General features: G+C 34.8%; 2 protein-coding genes across 3 annotated transcripts; one reads left to right on the forward strand and one right to left on the reverse strand.

Moving 5' to 3' along the window:
* Positions 1-399: 399 nt before the first annotated feature.
* On the forward strand, positions 400-15880 carry sno (Protein strawberry notch). Of its 2 annotated transcripts, none has more exons than XM_085485835.1 (17): positions 400-599; positions 3056-3146; positions 3272-3382; positions 3480-3713; positions 4150-4272; positions 4368-4505; positions 4996-5363; positions 5734-5986; positions 6076-6401; positions 6482-6762; positions 7380-7741; positions 7850-8288; positions 9071-9454; positions 9762-10322; positions 11433-11749; positions 11839-11959; positions 12685-15880. In XM_085485835.1, the coding sequence occupies exons 1-16, from the start codon at positions 597-599 to the stop codon at positions 11943-11945; spliced, it is 4098 nt and encodes a 1365-aa protein (XP_085341961.1). In that variant the 5' UTR covers positions 400-596; the 3' UTR covers positions 11946-11959; positions 12685-15880. The 2 variants fall into 2 exon arrangements, with proteins under 2 accessions (XP_085341961.1, XP_085341960.1); XM_085485834.1 differs by lacking the exon at positions 400-599 and adding an exon at positions 1849-2243.
* On the reverse strand, positions 14639-17951 carry Gos28 (golgi SNAP receptor complex member Gos28). Its single transcript, XM_029311415.2, has 5 exons — positions 17732-17951; positions 17108-17283; positions 16844-17025; positions 16683-16751; positions 14639-16579 (listed from the first exon to the last, which is right to left on the reverse strand). The coding sequence occupies exons 1-5, from the start codon at positions 17763-17765 to the stop codon at positions 16342-16344; spliced, it is 699 nt and encodes a 232-aa protein (XP_029167248.1). The 5' UTR covers positions 17766-17951; the 3' UTR covers positions 14639-16341.
* Between the last annotated feature and the right edge of the window lie 625 nt (positions 17952-18576).

An 18576-nucleotide genomic window follows, 5' to 3' on the forward strand; every position in this document is an offset into this window, starting at 1 on the left:
TAATAAAGGGAGCGTCGATATTCTATTTTCTGCGCGATTATTCGATATAATCTCTACATTATTTTGACTAAATTGCGATATCAATTTTATAATTTATCATTTTTCACGTCCATATATACATTTTACGGTAGGAATTTAAGTTACTTTTATTATTACTATTATTATTTTTATTATTACTTTTATTATTATTATTATTATTATTATTACTTTGTAAAATTATTATTATTATTATTATTGTAATTATTTTATTATTATTTTCTATATAGTTAAAATAGTCCATGCTTGATTGGATCATCGTTTCTTATGTTCACCGGCAGAGGGCGCGAGAATTTTCGCGCAGTTCGCCATCTTCAATGACTATTTGATCGATGACTGTGCAGAAACCTTCGTGTGTCGTTTGGTGCTACAGTCGCACTGCGATCGTGGATACATGTGATTGTGAACAAATAAGGGAACGTGAAAAACATCGTCGGAAAAAACAACCTTTGATCGCCGCTCGATCTTTCGCTCGGCGATTTTACATATCGCTTTTATTTTATTATCGTGCTAAAAACACGAACGTCTTTCTAAATTTTGGATTCGTGTGCTTATAAAAAATGGTACGTATACAACCACGTTGAGTATAACGAATAAAAACCCACGATTCCGAAAAATCGTTCCGCAAATTTGCATTTTAAATTGCATTTTTAATTCACACCCTCGTAAATTCGCCTTTCATCATCTCGCGACGAATCCTCGCTATTATTTGCGATATCGATACGAAAAAAAAAAAATAAGAAAAGAAAAAGGAAACCTGTGTTTCATCATGAATGGGCTTTCGGAATGCGTGCTATTTGTTTAAAAATTCCGAGGGCGCGGGAGGGAGGGTCATCGTAAGAACATTCAATTACGGAAATCTACGTCTCCGACAACGTTCCCGGCTTTTTTGCTCGTCGCGTAAGCGAGGAGAAAACCGGAAGTAGGTGGGAGGCGCGAAAAAACGAATCTCGCGCTGATCGCCGGGCGATCAAACGTCGCGAAAACGCGGCAATTTTTTGGCTCGCCGCGCGCCCTACGAATCTGCCCTTACATTTTCGCCGGACGATCCGGCAACAGCGCGCGTCGGCCGCCTGGCGGCGGCGGCGCGAAACGTCATCAAGCGGGCGGTCGGCGAGCCGCTTCTTCGCGCATGCGCGCTGCGCCCGGCGATTTTTCGCGCATTACGATCTTTTGTTCAATTTTTTTCAACTGAAGAAATTGGCTGTACAAAAATTAATTCAAAATTAACTTTAACATGTATTTTAATTTAGCAGCGCCAGGTTTATAATTGACATTTTTTTTATTTGTATCAATTTTGTAATCTCTTGAGTGTCAATGACGGAAAAATCCGCCCAAATAAAACTGACCAAGTGCTTCATGGCGGAAAATCCGCATATTTTATAACGCCAATAAATCACTTTTGCAGTGCAGCAATTGAACGGATAATGCATACTTTAATGTTTTTGAGGTCGTTGATTATAAAATGTACAAGAAAAGATAAAAAAAGAAGATGACTAATATTATCTACTTAATTACTTAAATATTAATTGACGAAATATTGAATTAACGATCTGTCTAATTAATAAAAAATCAAAAAAAAAAAAGATTCAAATGTGAATATTTTACCTTCTTGAAAAGATAAAAAAAGAAGATGACTAATATTATCTACTTAATTACTTAAATATTAATTGACGATCTGTCTAATTAATAAAAAATAAAAAAAAAAGATTCAAATCTGAATAACTTCGAACTGATCGTTCGCGCATGCGCGAGGAAGCGGGCGCGTGTTTTTGTACCCTCGTCGGTCGCGCTGGAACGTGGGGGAGGTGACAGGCAGGCGTGGGGGAAGCAATATGGCGGCAGCCGAGCGAACGCGCTCACGACGTGAATCGCGCGCGCCCTTCTCGACGACGATCGCGTGGGATGACCCGGCTCGTGTCGACGTCGTAGCTCGTCGCCTCCTGGGGGATTAATCGTCGTCCTCGCCGGCGATGCTCTTCTAGCTTGATGCGACAGCACGCGCACCTTCTCGACTCTCCTCTCGATCGGGCCGAAAAAAAAAGCTCACTCGCTCGCTTCGCTCCGGGTCCGCGTATCCACGTCCCGGCGGCACCAGGTGCGTGTCCGCGCGCTAAGGAACTGTCCTCGACGCCGTCGCCCCGGAACCGGCGCACGTCGTGACAAGATACACGAGATCACGAGTCAACACGCTTCGCGAAGTCATGGTGGGTTTTTGTCCTCGAGACGGCACAAAGGCCGAAATAAAAAATGTAAAGATAGGGAGAGAAGGAGAGAGAGAGAGATGGATTTTCTGAGAGTATGTTGAAAGGACTACGCGCTTCCTAATCAAGGGTCAGCGCGTATCTTGGTCTTTATCTATATGACTAACCTAAAGACATGCCTTTTTTGTGCTGTTGAGCTATCACGCTTACGGAATTTTCAGTAATTTATTAATGTTATTATATTATTATAAATTTGTGAGAGATATTTTATTGTTTCGAATTTGTGATATATGCATCTGATAAAAAATGTTATTTAAATTTAGTGTGTTGTTAAAAAAAAAAAAAAACTGATTAATTATTCATATATATTTATATATATATATATACGTATTTATTTTGAATTTATTTTGAATTTTTTGTGTCTAAATTACAGACCATGCATTTTTAATAAAGATGATGCAATAGTTTCTCTGCGATCGCAGGTAGATTATAGAGTGCTTTGTAGATGCTTTTGATTATTATATTATAATAAATTTGTGAGAGATACTTTGTCACTTCAAATTTGTGGCACATGCATCTGACAAAAAATGTTATTTGGATTTATTGTATTATGAAACAAACTAATTAATTGTTCTTATATATGTATGTATTTATTTTGCATTTTTGGTCTAAATTACAGACCATGCATTTTTAATAAAGATGAATCAATAGTTTCTCTGTGATAGATGCTTCTGATTTAACGTTGCATTTGATTTGATATTTGCTCTTATGATTTATCAAAAGATATCTGTTAATCGAAGAACATATTTTTATAGGCAACAAAAAAGTATGACGATGGAGTGAGTGATGATACCAGTGGGAGTGACTTTGATGATGAAGAAGATCCTGATAAAATTGAAGTACCTGGTAAATTATAAATATATATATATATTTTTTATTGTAAAATTGTCTATTTGTAAGATTTATACAAGTTTCAACTATTTTATATAAGCAATGTTTCAAAACTTACTTAAAGAAACAATTTGTATTAGGTGGAGGTAAAGATCTTGCAACCGCCGCTGGAATTGCTAATATCAAAGATGAAAAGCCAGATTTGTCAGCAACAGATTTTCCTTTGGAAAAAGCACAAGGGGCATTAAATGGTAAATTGAATATTATAATATTTAAAGGCAAATCTTTTATTTTAGTTTTACTATTTCAATATATTATCTATATATCCTTTGCAAAAATTATTTTTAGAATTAAACCAAAAATTTGGCAACAAAATTCCCGGAGGATTAGTAACAAAGACTGCGACACCAGGTTATGAAATGGTGCATGTAGGAGGTTCTCAAGGCAATTCTCCAGGATTTGTTAACACGAACCAAATGAATCAACTTAATCAATTACCAGGAGCTGGTGGATATGGTGGTGGTTTCCCACCTGGATTAGCTTCCCTCGCAGGATTTAATCCTGCTGCTTTTCTTCAATCAAGTAAATTTAGTTTTAAATTTATATCTTTTAACTATAATAACCGAGATGAGAAATCTTACATGAAAACAAATTTCCTTCTCATGACTTTGTTTTTAAAGATTTTGATTTGCATAAAAGTATGTATGAATATCACCTGTGTACATACAAAACTGATATAAATTACTATCAAGTTTTCTTGATATAATTATTTAATTCAACTTATTCTGATTTTAATTAGTACTATTTTGCATGTTACATAACATGATTTTTTGTGTCTTTATTATCCTCTTATAAAAATAATATTGAGTGATTAGATACATCGTTATACATGTATATTTATAACATGTGAATATATTGCATTTATAAATAGCCATATTATTGTATTAAATGAATTAATAGCAGCAAATTACAATCGCTATATAATATTATTTATATATTCATACTAATTATTCCTTAGGCATGGATATAAATGCTTTAATGGGTAGCTTCATGGGCATGTCTGGGATGAACATGGGGGTTAATCCACTTGTTCAGATGCTTAATCAAAGTGGAATTAATCCTAATTGGCCAGGCCTTTCAGGTATTTACAATATGCTGATAAAGGTGCTCAGACCTCTTGGACATTAAAAGCACAATTCAAGAAGCAAATTCATACTATTTGTAATTTTATCACAGGAAAGACTGTACAACAAATGTGGATGAATGCAGCTGATCCGACAAAAATGATGCAGCCAAATATACCAGAAGAGGAAGAAGTAGATGACGAAGATATGGGTGTTGCTGAGACTTATGCAGACTATATGCCGACGAAACGTATGTCATTTTTTTTCTTTTTACCAGGGTTGAGAAGTAACTCATTACTTATAACAAAGTTATACAATTATAGTTAAATTTTTTTGGTAACTGTAACTTAATTTTGTTCCTTTTTTGCCATAACTGTAATTTAATTTTTTTTTATAATTAGTAACTTAATAGTTGCTTTTTAATAGTTAATTTATTACAAATTATTAATTTAATATATTAAATATATGTTCATTTTAAATTTGATACAGTTGTAATATATTGCATAAAAAATAATGTAGCACATAATCAAGTGTGTAATATATAATTTAGTTTGAAATACATTATTACATTTAAAATATAATATAAAGTCATTGCAAAAAAAGTAACTGAAAAGTAACGATTTGTTACTTTTCGAGTTATTATAATTGTAACTAGATACTTTAACAAAATAACTTTCTCAACCCTGTTTTTTGCACACTGCTTTTTTTTCAATTAAAATCTGTAAATCTGTAATTAACAGTGAAGCTCGGGCGGAAGCATCCGGACCCGGTTGTCGAAACAGCATCCCTGTCGAGCGTCGAGCCAACGGATGTTTGGTACAAAGTATCCATACCGGAGGAATCGATACGATCCGGCGCGCTATCTGCGCTACAACTCGAATCCATCACGTACGCTTCTCAGCAGCACGAGCATCTGCTGCCCGATGGAACGCGTGCCGGATTCCTCATCGGCGACGGCGCGGGTGTCGGTAAAGGCAGAACTATAGCCGGCATAATATTCGAGAATTACTTAAAAAGCCGAAAACGTGCCATTTGGGTATCGGTGTCGAATGATCTCAAGTATGACGCCGAACGCGACTTAAAAGATATAGGTGCATCTAAAATCGAAGTATGTATCTTTATTTTAATATTAAATTACGTTCAGGGCATCGATTGTGTAACTTTTTTTAAAGTGAAAATGTAAAAAGTGAAAAATTTCTTCCAATCACATCGATTTTCTTTTAAAATCAATACGTAATTGGCGAAAATTTTTCACTTTTCACGTTTCCACTTTAGAAAAAATTGCACAATTGACCCCCAATATATAATATATGTATATCGTTAAAAATATATATTGATATTGGGATGCTAATGTCCAAATTCTAATTTTGTTCTAATATCTGCAATCAATATATATATTACATATATTTTAATAATTTAAAATAATTAAACATATAGTAATATACAACACAATTGCAATTGAATAAATCTATTTGCAGGTACATCCATTGAATAAATTCAAGTACGCAAAAATCTCATCAGCTGTAAATGGCAATGTGAAGAAAGGCGTGATCTTTAGCACGTATTCTGCATTAATCGGCGAATCGTCGCAGAGTGGCGGGAAATACAAGAGCCGGTTGAAGCAGCTGTTGCAATGGTGCGGTGAAGATTTCGACGGTCTAATCATTTTTGACGAATGTCACCGTGCAAAAAATCTGTGCCCTACCGGAAGTTCAAAACCTACAAAGACAGGTTAATAGCAAATAATGTTTGATGCACCATATTTAGAGCATCTACATAGCTGACTTTATATATTTCATTGATGATAAAACGTTTTGCAGGTTTGACGGTCTTAGAACTGCAGAATAAACTTCCAAAGGCTAGAGTCGTATACGCCAGCGCCACTGGCGCTTCCGAACCTCGTAACATGGCCTACATGGTGCGATTAGGCATGTGGGGCGAAGGCACGCCTTTCTCGGAGTTCAACGACTTCATCACCGCCGTGGAAAAGCGCGGTGTCGGCGCGATGGAGATCGTGGCGATGGACATGAAGCTGCGCGGTATGTACATCGCTCGGCAGTTGAGTTTCCACGGCGTTGCCTTCAAGATCGAGGAGGTACCCCTTTCTAAGGACTTCACCAAGGTGTACGATCACTCGGTGCGATTGGTGAGTTGTCCGCGTGCGAGAAATCTAAGCTTCTACAAGCTGTTTCACAAAATACTCTCATAATCTGCACTTCGCTCTAGTGGGTGCAAGCGATGCAGAGATTTCAAGAGGCGGCGGAACTAATAGACGCGGAGAATCGCATGAAGAAGACAATGTGGGGCCAATTTTGGTCGTCGCATCAGCGCTTCTTCAAGTATCTTTGTATTGCCGCGAAGGTGAAGCATGCGGTGTCTGTGGCTCGCGAGGCTGTTAAATGCGGCAAATGCGTAGTGATTGGTCTGCAGTCTACCGGCGAGGCGCGTACCTTGGAGCAGTTGGAACGGGACGACGGTGAACTCAGCGACTTCGTTTCTACGGCGAAGTCAGTAACATTTTAAACGAGAAAAGAAATTTATAATAGGTCTGTTCTTCTCATATCTCTTTTCCATTCCACATCGGCAGTATTTGCTACTATCTAAATAAAATTATATAGATGATTATCTAGATGAAACTTTAGCGTCATCTTATCTTTATATATCTTACCTAAGATCTTAGATGAAAAAAGTATTATTTTTAATTATGTAGAATAATTTTCAGATAATTTTGGTTTATAATTACAGCACATAAAAATACTTAAATAATAGAACTTCAGCAGTAAGCGATAAAAATTTACAAATAAAAATGCATATTTTTAGATCCCTTTTATAATTTACATTAATTACATCTTAAAAATTATCTAGATGAAATCGCTATATTATTTTATCTTTTATCTAGATATATTTAAAACAAAATCATCGTCATCTTACCTAAGATGAATTTATATATTTATTTTTGTCTCGTCTTTATCTAGCTAATTTTAAAATCATCTAAGCACAACACTGCACATTGGAAGGAAAGAGATAAGCTCTGAACTAATGCGACCAGTTCAGCTGAAAAAACAGACCTAATATAAATTAATTGATCTTTATCTAATAATAATAATATTTTCGAAATTTCCAGGGGTGTTTTGCAAACTCTAGTGGAGAAACACTTTCCCGCTCCAGATCGCAATCGCATTCAGCGTCTTCTCGGTCTAGAACCACCGAAGCTCAAGTTGGAAGATGACGACATGGATGCTGGTGGTTCTGCGGGTGGTAGTAAAAGGAAACCAATCCGGCAGGCGGCGCAGCGTGCATCGAAAAAAGTGCGCGCCTGGTCGTCAGAGGAGGAGATATCGGACGAAGATAGGAACGGCGCTCACAGTTCCGGTTCGGAGTTTAAATTAACCGGCAGCGAGAGCGAAGACGATCATCATACCGATGAAGAGAGCAATGTCAGTTCCGATTTTAATCCGTTCTTCAGTGACAGCGATTCCGATGCTGGTAATTTTGCACAAATTTCTATTTTCTTTTTTATTTGGATACTTTTTTTAATGAGTTACATTGTATGTAATCACAGCAAAATTTCACAATTATTTTTTACGTCTTTAGATCCTTGGGACAGGCGAAAGAAAAAGGGCAAGAAACAGAAGAAGCCGGCAAAGAAACGTTTGAGCACTCAGGATAAGATCCAGTCGATGTTGGTGCACAAGCAATCCAGCAACAGAAATAAACGCAATGGTGACACGGCGATGAGCGGCAGTAATATGAATACTAGTGTGACCCATAATCAGGCTCCGCCTAGAGACGCTATCGAGAGGGCTTGTAGTATGAAGGAAGAGTTGCTATCGCAAATAGAGACTCTTGGTGAACGATTGCCACCAAACACGCTAGATCAATTGATAGACGAGCTTGGTGGGCCGGAGAATGTCGCGGAGATGACGGGTAGAAAAGGTCGCGTCGTACAAACGGAGGATGGTGCAATACAATACGAGTCCAGATCAGAAGTAGATGTTCCCTTGGAAACCCTTAATCTGACGGAAAAGCAGAGGTGTGTATCAAACAAAAATTCTTATATGAATATCAAGGTTGGATGGTAACTAGTTAATTAGTCAAAAGTTTTAAAAAATTAATAACTTTTGACTTGATTTAATTAATCTAAAATGTCATAATTTTTATAATTTAAACTAGTGATTTTTAAACTTAGACTTCTTAACTTCTTTTTAAGATAATTTTTTTCATCTTTGAATTCTATTTCTTTTTTCTATAAAATCTTAAACATTTGACCATTAATCAATTTTAATAAGAGATAGATTCTATGTATGCTCTTCTTACGAGAATTATAAAATAAATAAAGTACTATTAGTTTTTATTTTTACATAATTCTATTTACAAAAAAAATAATACATTCCCATATTAAAAACAAAACTTTTGTTATTTTATATAAAGAAAAAATTAACAAGTAAAATATTAAATTAAAATTTTTAAGTTATGATATTTTTTATTTAACAAATCAATTTAATCAACTCAACTTTTAACTGAGTTAGTTTTTTCTTCACATGCAACTTTTAATGTAACTAAAATAATTTTATAACCCATTAACTTTAACTTAGCTCAGTTTTCAAAAATAATTAACTTACCCAATCCTGATAAATATATATGTTCTAACTTAGTAAGTTTTAACAAATTTAAAAAAAAAACTGATATAAGATATTATTTCTTATAACAATCAGCTCGTTAAATCTTTATGAACGTGTCTACGCAAGTCAAAGTATTTCAGTCAATGATTTCGGTCAAATATTTTGAACTAACAAATATTTGTCTTGCTTACAGGTTTATGGATGGAGAGAAAACTGTAGCGATAATTTCCGAAGCGGCCAGCAGCGGTATATCATTACAGAGCGACAGACGAGCGAGGAATCAAATGCGACGTGTGCATATCACGCTGGAGTTGCCGTGGAGCGCGGACCGAGCGATACAGCAATTTGGACGAACGCACCGATCGAATCAAGTCAACGCGCCGGAGTATATATTTCTTATATCGGATTTAGCTGGAGAAAGGAGATTCGCCTCGATCGTCGCAAAGCGTCTGGAGAGTCTGGGTGCACTAACGCACGGCGATCGTCGCGCGACGGAGACTCGGGATCTTTCGCAGTTCAATATTGATAACAAGTACGGTCGCGCAGCGCTAGAAGCGACGATGAAGACTATAATGGGGTTCGTATCGATCGGAAGTACACCGAAATAATTATCTCTTTAAAAATTCTGAATATAATAGGGTGAATTTTTGCATATATTTTTAGCGTTTGGATATAATGATATATTGTACTTTATTATGATCCAAATTAATTTTAAAAAGCATAAAATGAAGGAACTTTTATAAAGCTACACATTTTTCTATTTTCAATGAAAAAACCAGAAAGATCAGGGAACTTTTTACAAAATTTGAGTAATAGACACCCTGTATAAATATTTATCTATATATATTATTATATTATTTATATATTTCAAATTATATTTTCAGGTACGAAGCGCCATTGGTACCATCGCCTCAAGATTATCACGGAGACTTCTTCAAAGACGTGGCGGACGCGCTGGTGGGCGTCGGTCTGATTTGCAATAGCGAGAGCACACCGGGTGTGCTGACGCTCGACAAGGACTACAACAACATGTCGAAGTTCCTAAATCGCATTCTCGGCATGCCGGTCGATCTGCAGAATCGTCTGTTCAAATATTTCACCGATACGCTCAACGCCATCATCACGCAGGCCAAGAAGACCGGCCGCTTCGACATGGGCATCCTCGATCTCGGTACAGCGGGCGAGAACGTCCACAGAGTGCGATTGTACCGTTTCCTGCGGAAGCACGCGACCGGCAAGGCGCCCACGGAGCTGCACGTGGTCCATGTGGAACGCGGCATGAGTTGGGCCCAAGCTACAGACAAGTGCGCGGAATTAACCGGAGCGAAGGAGGGCTTCTACCTGAGCCACCAAATCCGCAATGGCAAACAGACGGCCATTCTCGCGCTTGCAGTGGACAGCAAGAAGAAGGAGAGCAAGAAGGATCAATTTTATATGGTGTACAGGTATAAATTGCTTAAAACTGTGCATTTACAGGGTGTCATAAGAAATTGCTAAAACTAATTAGCTGTTATTTTTTAATATATGCTGTTATTGAAAAAAAAAAACCGAAAATTGTGTTGAAAAGAGGAAAGTCTACAGTTTTTAATGTATATAAATAAAATGTTTGTATACCAGTTTATTTTATTGATAAAAAGTAATGAAAAAAGTGCTAAACTTGTAAAAACTTTTTCTAACATGTCATTTTTAATGTTGTTGACAATCCTTTTAATAGCCGCTATTAAATCTAGCGCTGTTATAAATATTTATCATTAGTTTATGCGATTATTAGCACTTTTTTCATTATTTTTTATCAATAAAATAAACTAGTATACAAACCTTTTATTTATATCTATTAAAAACTGTAGACTTTCCTTTTTTCAACACAAATTTTGTTTTCTCAATAACTGCATGCATTAAAAAATAACGGCTGATTAGTTTCAGCAATTTTCTATGAAACACCTTGTACAATAATTTAAGGCTTCTCGCCTTAACTGACAATCAGTCAACAATTGTAAAATGATCGTGATTTCAGAGTCTGTCATATTGTTATTGATCATGTCGATTGATTATAAAGGGAATAAAAATGGATATAAGATAGTTCAAAGTGTGCTATCGCTATCTCTCTCCTCGTCTGCGAGCGAGAGAGAGAGAGACAGAGAGAGAGAGTAGAGAGAGATAAGAGAGAGAGAGAGTAGAGAAGAGAGAAGAGAGAGAGAGAGAGAGCGAGAAGTAACGTAACAAGAAAAGCAAAGAAAAGAAAGAGAGAGAGAGAGAGCGAGCAGAGAGAGAAGAAGACGAGAGAGAGAGCCAGAGAGAGAGAGAGAGAGAGAGAGAGAGAGGAACGAGAGAGAGAGAGAAGAGAGAGATGAAGGAAGGCAAGAGAGAACAAGCCGAAAAAAAAATGATTCTCTCACTCTCTCTTCTCTCTCGTCTCTCTCTGTCTCTCTCTCTCTCTCTCTGTCTCTCTCTCTGTCTCTCTCTCTCTCTCTGACGTCACAATCTAACATGCTCGCAGTGAGGAGTCTGAAATTATAACCAGCAACATTGTGAAACTAAATAATCATTCGTTGTAGGCCCAACACGGGACTGCAGATACGACAGGAGACTCTAGGTGAATTAGAAAAGAAGTATAAGAAAGTTAGCTCCGACGAGGCGGAGCCGCACTGGACGCAACAGTACGAGGCTTCCGTGACTACGTGTTCGCACGCGTACTGGAGTGGAAATTGTAAAAACGCTACTCTCGGACTCATGGACTGCGAAGTGGGCTTAAGAAGACGTTCCTATAATGTATTAGCCGGTTCGGTTCTCAGCGTTTGGAGCCGCGTGGAGAACGTGCTCGCTGCACGATCCGGACATAATTCTAAGATGCAAGTTGTAAGGCTGCGAACGGGTAAGTTGCGACAATGCAAATTGCTGATTCGAAATGATTGTTCCGGCAAAGCCTTAAAGAAATGATAATTTCTCATTTTTCTGTGATAGATGAAGGATTGAAAATCGTCGGGACGCTTATTCCAAAGTCTTGCATGGAAGCTTTGCGTCAAGCGCTTTCCTCCGATGCGGAAAATACGGAGGAAATGACATTTTGAATGTCGTATCAAGGGTAAGATATCACTTGGACAAATTTTAATTATCAACATTCTAATTATCCACAAATATTCTAATTATCAAGATTAGGTAGTAACTAGTTATTAGTTCAATCAAAAAGTGACAAAGTTAATACTTTTAACTTAGCTCGGTTGATTTAAAAGCAGTTAATTTTCAACTTAAATTAGTTATTTTTGAACTTAAACTTATTTACTTTTTTCCTAAGTTAAACATTTTTTTCATTTCTCTGAATGCTTGTTTTTTAAATCTTATACATTGGACAATTAAATTTTTAAGAAGAAATTTTAATAAGAAATAATTTTATTATATGATGTGTCATTCTTACAAAAATTATGAAATAAATAAAAATGTTTGTTTTTTCCCTAGAATTCTAATTATAAAAATTTTTGTTATTTCCTTAATTTGTTATTTTATATGAATTAAAAAAATAAATATTAAATTAAAAAGCTTTTAAGTTATGACATTTTAATTTAATATAAATAATATTTTTAAAAATTAACTTTTGATTTATCTTAAGTTTATATTTAATCTTACCTTTTCACTGAATTAGTTTTTTGTTCATGCAATTTTTAACGTAACTGAAATAATAAAAAAATAATTAACTTACCCAATCCTGATAATTATAGACTGTGTATAAAAGCGCATAAATAATTCGTACATGTAAAATTATTCGATCCTCATCTGAGTATTCTCGAATTAATATCTAATTAATCATCTTAGAGGCATGAATAGGACCAAGCAAGCTTGTCGGCACGAGACTATTATGCCGCGACTTTAGAACAACCCCTCTTTTCTTAAATCTTTTATTGGAACGCGAAAACAAGAGGAATTTGCGAATTGTACAACCGTCATCAGGCGTATTACTGGAACCTTCGACACGTTGATAAAAGAAATAGATTCCAAAGTGAATCTACTAGTCGGCAATAATCGCCGCTTTGCTGTCCGATGTTAACGAGTACGAGCAGACGCTTCCATAATTAACCGACGAAGCCGAGACTACAACTTGCTGCTTTACTTATTTCTCATGCAATCGTGAAAATTGTAGCGTTCACCCGCCGTATACCAATGTAGATTTCTAAGTAGTTAGTCCCCTCTTTTATTATCTTCTAGATATATACATACGCGCCCTCCCTTTTCCCTCTCTCTATCACGCCAGGAAGAGGAAGTTTATTTTTTACGTCGTCGCCGTTACTTATAATATTTTCATCGATGAGATTTTTTAGCAGACGTACAGTAGGGCGAACACAGATTCCATTCATTTCGGCTGTGCCCTAAAGTAAACACGAGAAGTATAACTGGACAACGCATAGGGAACGCATTTCTCGCTTAAAACAGTGGGAAGTTTCAAAACATACGATTCAAGATGCGTTCATTGAATTTATTTAAACTAGCCTAGACAAGCGAATTTTTTTAAGCAACATTTGACAAGTTCGATTCTTTTCATCGGAACACAAATGCCAGTAGATATTCAGTTAAAGACAGGATGAATTGATCGAAAATATCGTGACACTTCGAGCTTTTTCAGCCTCGTTCGAAAACAAAATGTATACGCGATAGCTTTTGAGTTTGTTCGTTTTTATTTGATCGGTCGATCGATTAATTAATTGGAAAGAAGCAATTTTACACGTGTGCTACTGCTACCGTTGCTATCATAGCTACCTTTATCACTATAAATTGCTGCTAATATTAATACTAATGCTGCACACATACACACACACACACACACATCCCTACACCTACACCTACACCTACAATTACGAAAACTATTAATATTATCCAGATGTAGGGAGACGAGGTGTAAATGACACTACACATTTACTTTATAAATGTGCTTATGTTTTTCTTATTCTGTAGAACTTGAGAGACGCTACTCGCTATGCAAGTGCCAAGTTATATGCGTCCTCTATTCTTTTTTTTTATTATTCTGACAAAACAAGTTTGTTGAAAAAGGAGGTTTTCATTAACTATGTCAATTTTATTTTCTGCATCACTATGCGTAAGAAAAATTACATTTCCATAAATGGGTAACTACTTACCTTAAATTTTATACAAGTTCTAAATTTAAACACACATTAAGTATATCTTATATATAACATATAAATATATATGTTAACATATAAGTATATCTTATATATAACATATAAATTATTATAAAAGATGTAAAAAACTGAAGTCATCAGATGATAATTAAAAAATGGTAGTAATTTAATCAACCAACTCTGGCAAATTAAGTGATCTTTATTCAATATTCACAGTGAATATTGAATAAAAAGATCACTTAATTTGCTAGAGTTGGTTGATTAAATTACTACCATATTTTATAAATTATTATGTATAACATACATATATTTATATGTTAATTATATATAACATATAAATATATATGTTTAAGCAAAAGTAAAATTTAGATATCTTTCGCAGAGAATTTTATTTTTCTTAATAGACAAATTAATATTTTTCTTTTGAGCTGTTGAATTTATATATTTGTTCGTGAAACGCATTGAAATAAAACGTGAAGCTAAATAATACTTCCGTGATGTATATCTCGATAATGTAACTTTAATGATGAGATACTTTCTGAAATTATTCAAGACGATGCCTCGTCTCTCGACGATCTCCATTTATAACTAATTAGCCTTAAAAGGGGAAAAAAAGAAAAAAGAATTAGATCGAATAACGTATACAGCCGATATATTTATATTCAAATGCATATACTAGTAACCAGTGCGGCCTGTATGTACACTGAATATATGTAGATGTTTGTTTGTACGTCTGAACGAGTTTTTGAACGAATGTGCGAAGTTTCGAGGAAGAATTAGTAATGATATAGGCCTCGCGTAATGATATATCCATCTTCTCTAATATGATAGAAACTTCAAGATGCAGACTTTTAGAGCGTAGAGTGAACTGTCGAAACAGTTGTTAGAATCAATCCGTGATTAGAATCCTTATTTTAGTGAGCTAATTCTTAAGAGCGTAATGCGTCTGAGAGAAAGAGATATTCATCATCATTTCACCTGTTTCCACGGTTCTTTGCGCCACGAGGAATTTATAAAGAAGATTAAACAAAGAAAAGCATCACATTTGATTGTACAATATTTATATATATTCTCCATTTATGATCATTGTTTCCACAATAATTAAAGAAAAAGAAAACGCAATATAGCGAGATTTATATCATAAGTTTAATTCTCTTAGCCGTTATCAGTTATTTGTAATACGTGATATTAATTATTATCATATTACTTTAACAAAATACACAAAAAAAAACCGTAGACTTAGATGCGTGATTCGAAGATGTGAATTCTGTGTTTAGTTTAAATTCTGTTCAAAGATGCGATCATCTGTAGAGATGAAATTCGACAGCGAAACTTTACGATGTGATTATATGCTGATAAAGTGAAATGCGAAATGTATATACTGAAAGTTGTAAAACTTTAGGATGTAGACGAAATTTTGTATTCGATATTTTTAACAATTATTATCTCGCTTAAGTTCCTATTTTTGTATGCGCGACTTATAAATCTGGTATCTAGTGCACGTGGAAACAGGCGTCGCGCTTTCTAGTGAGTTATTCCTTTTGTAACGTGCTGTGTTTTTTTTTTCGTGGATGACAAGTCGAACGAGTGCTGCGTGTATATATGCATATGTATAAATGTCTCTGTGTACGTAAAACCATTAATTCTTACTCAAAATAATATCTATCTTTCGCGCCTGAGAACTTTTCTTTTTTTGTTAAACAACTATTCTGCATTGTGAAATCGGTCGATCAACAATATGCAATTTCCCTTTTATGAAAACATTGTTCAAATAATTATTCAATTCTTTTTTTGTTATTTTTAGATGTGTTACACAATGCAGAAAAAATATTGGTTTATACAGATATGAAATATAATACAATGATTTTACTGCAAAATGTCCAAGTGTATTGAAAATTGTCCTAGTTTTTCATAAGATAAAAAAGTTAATCGCAAAAAAGATGTGATTTAATTGTGTGTCTTCTTCCTACCTTAAAACGGAATTAAATCTACATAAGCTAAATCTTTATAATTAAAAAGTGCAATTAAGAACAGATTATATATTTTAACATTTATTAACTTAACATGTTAAAAGATAGATTAAAATTCTACTTATATATCGCATATTTCACATTTTGCACTTCAGTATAAAAAAACTATACACTTTTCTTTGCACACTGGCTTTCGTGAATTTTGCACACCCTATATGTACCAAGACTAATCCCCCATGTTTATTAAATTCAATGATATCTTTTAAAGTATATGCATATTTCACTGAAATGATTGTTACATGTATGTATATTCCATTGAAATAAGCATTAGATAACGAAAAGTTTTTTTATATTGCTATGAATCTTGTCTAATGAAAGGCATACAGGAGCATCAAGAATGTGCAAACTCCGATAACGAGGCCGAGTATGACGGAATCTCTTCTCTTACGTAAATTTATCCTTTGCAATAAACTATTCACCGCTGGAAAGCGATTGGAGATATCGTTGAATTTGGTTCGTATACGTTTGAACGCTTGTCTCTGGGACATCAGATGATCTCGCGTCTCCATGGCTATACTTATTTGATCGTTAATCAACCGATCGGAGCTAAAAATTATAGTAATATATACTAAACAAAATGTTTGACATAAAACATTAATAAAATATAAATCTTATTCAGCATCATTGATCAAGCAAGATTGAGACTTACTTATGAATATGTTGATTTTCTTTGAGGTACATTTCTCGTCGATTCAATCCACCCGCACTTTTGTAATTGCTATATAAAATAGATATGAGTGTGATTTAATTTTTATCGATGCAAAATTACATGTCATATAACAATTATAATAACAGACAATTTTTACTTACTCTATTTCTTTACGAACGCTGCCTAGTAGATCCTCGCGGTCTTTCCTAGCTATAAAATTATTTCTAATCTTGTTAAATTCCAATTTATAATCTTTCAATATCTCCTTGTGACGTTGCATCGTATGCAGCATAGCTGCTCCATTCGGTTGTAATTCGCTCATCCTCTCATTTATAAAAAGTAACTGTATCAAATAGTATCATTAATATATGTTTACACTGTTTAAAGATATATGTAAAAGAAGAGAAAGAAAGAAAAGAACCTACTTTGGAAAGTAGCGTTTCTATCTCCGATGCCATGTTCTCAAATACTTGTTCCTCATCCAAAAGAGGAATCTCATCTGCGTTAACATGTCTAGTACTTGTATTTATACCAAGCTTACTGAATGCCACTAATTTTGCATCAATCTCATTTTCCAGATGTCTTGCCTGTTTCCTGAGATCTACAACATCCGGCAACATTAGTCTCGCACACTAATTCTCTTGCAATTTTTATGTAAGGTATAAAAAATATTCTTGTCTATCTAATCTGCTCTTTTTACATGCATTTATTTATATTCAATATTAAAATTTTAAACGAGTATGCTGTATGCTTATGAATTTTATCTAATTATTTATTGCGAATTATTGCGTTTTCTTTTCAAGGAAAGAAATAAGGATTATTGTGCATTATTACTGCATTACTAATGCAATGACAGATAAAAATAAAGCAATATACGAAAACATGAGCGACAGCTGAGCAGATGACGTCAAGTGTCTAATTAAGAACGCGTTTGTTCTAAATAAAAGGAGTATATCTTTCGAAAGAAACTGTCGCGCGATGTATCGTAATGTAAACAAAAGGTCGAGAATAATAACACAAGTAAAAGGGTTTCCTCGTCAAATGCGTACCTTCCCAGTCGATCGCGTCCTGCGAGTTGGCCATTTATCGCGAGTCTCAACTGCACGCATATAAGACGTCACATAACACGCCTTCCTCTGTATGCATCCGCACTCGTTAATTACCAAGATGATTTCAGAACGGCAAAACGGAAAACGCAATACGATGACAAGCGCAGCAAGGGTTCAACAAACTCCTCTTCTCCTGGAGAAAAACGCACGATTTTCACACAGCGCCGTCTGAATTTATTCCCGAAAGCTGTAAACTAGGTGCATGCCACGTGATGTGCGCCAAATTAAAATCACGCACACGTGTGTCTTCTTGTCAAAAATGTATATATTTATTTAATTGTCAATAAATAATTACGTATGTACAAAAATATTAAAAAAAAAAAAAAAAAAATTATTGAGCTGTCAGATTAACTGTCAAAAAATTATTTGATTGGAATTGTGTTATTGTATATTGTATTGAAATTTGTGTGGATTGAGTGTGTAAATATATGCATTCATATATATGTATGTATGTATATATAGGGTGTCCCATTTTAATTGACTACTCCTAAAAATTTTTATTTGTAATTTTAGAAAAAAATGTTTGAAATAAAAGTTGTAGGGTTTCGAAGAGTCTATTTATTGGCCTTATTAGTTTGACTTTGGATGGCATTGCCAAGGTCAGGTCAAGATCATTTTAATTTTTTAAACGGAGAACTGCATTTTTATTGCATATTCTTGTAGCTCGTCTCGAGAGCTTTTCAAAACGCTATAATAAAATATTTTTGTATCAAGTACTTTTTGAGTTATAAGATGCGAAATGAAGTGAATAAATATTTTTGGAGGTGGAGTCAATTGAAATGGGA

This window comes from Nylanderia fulva, unplaced genomic scaffold, assembly GCF_048542155.1.
Source record: "Nylanderia fulva isolate GAGA-0341 unplaced genomic scaffold, ASM4854215v1 Scaffold4, whole genome shotgun sequence".
Lineage (NCBI taxonomy): Eukaryota > Metazoa > Arthropoda > Insecta > Hymenoptera > Formicidae > Nylanderia > Nylanderia fulva.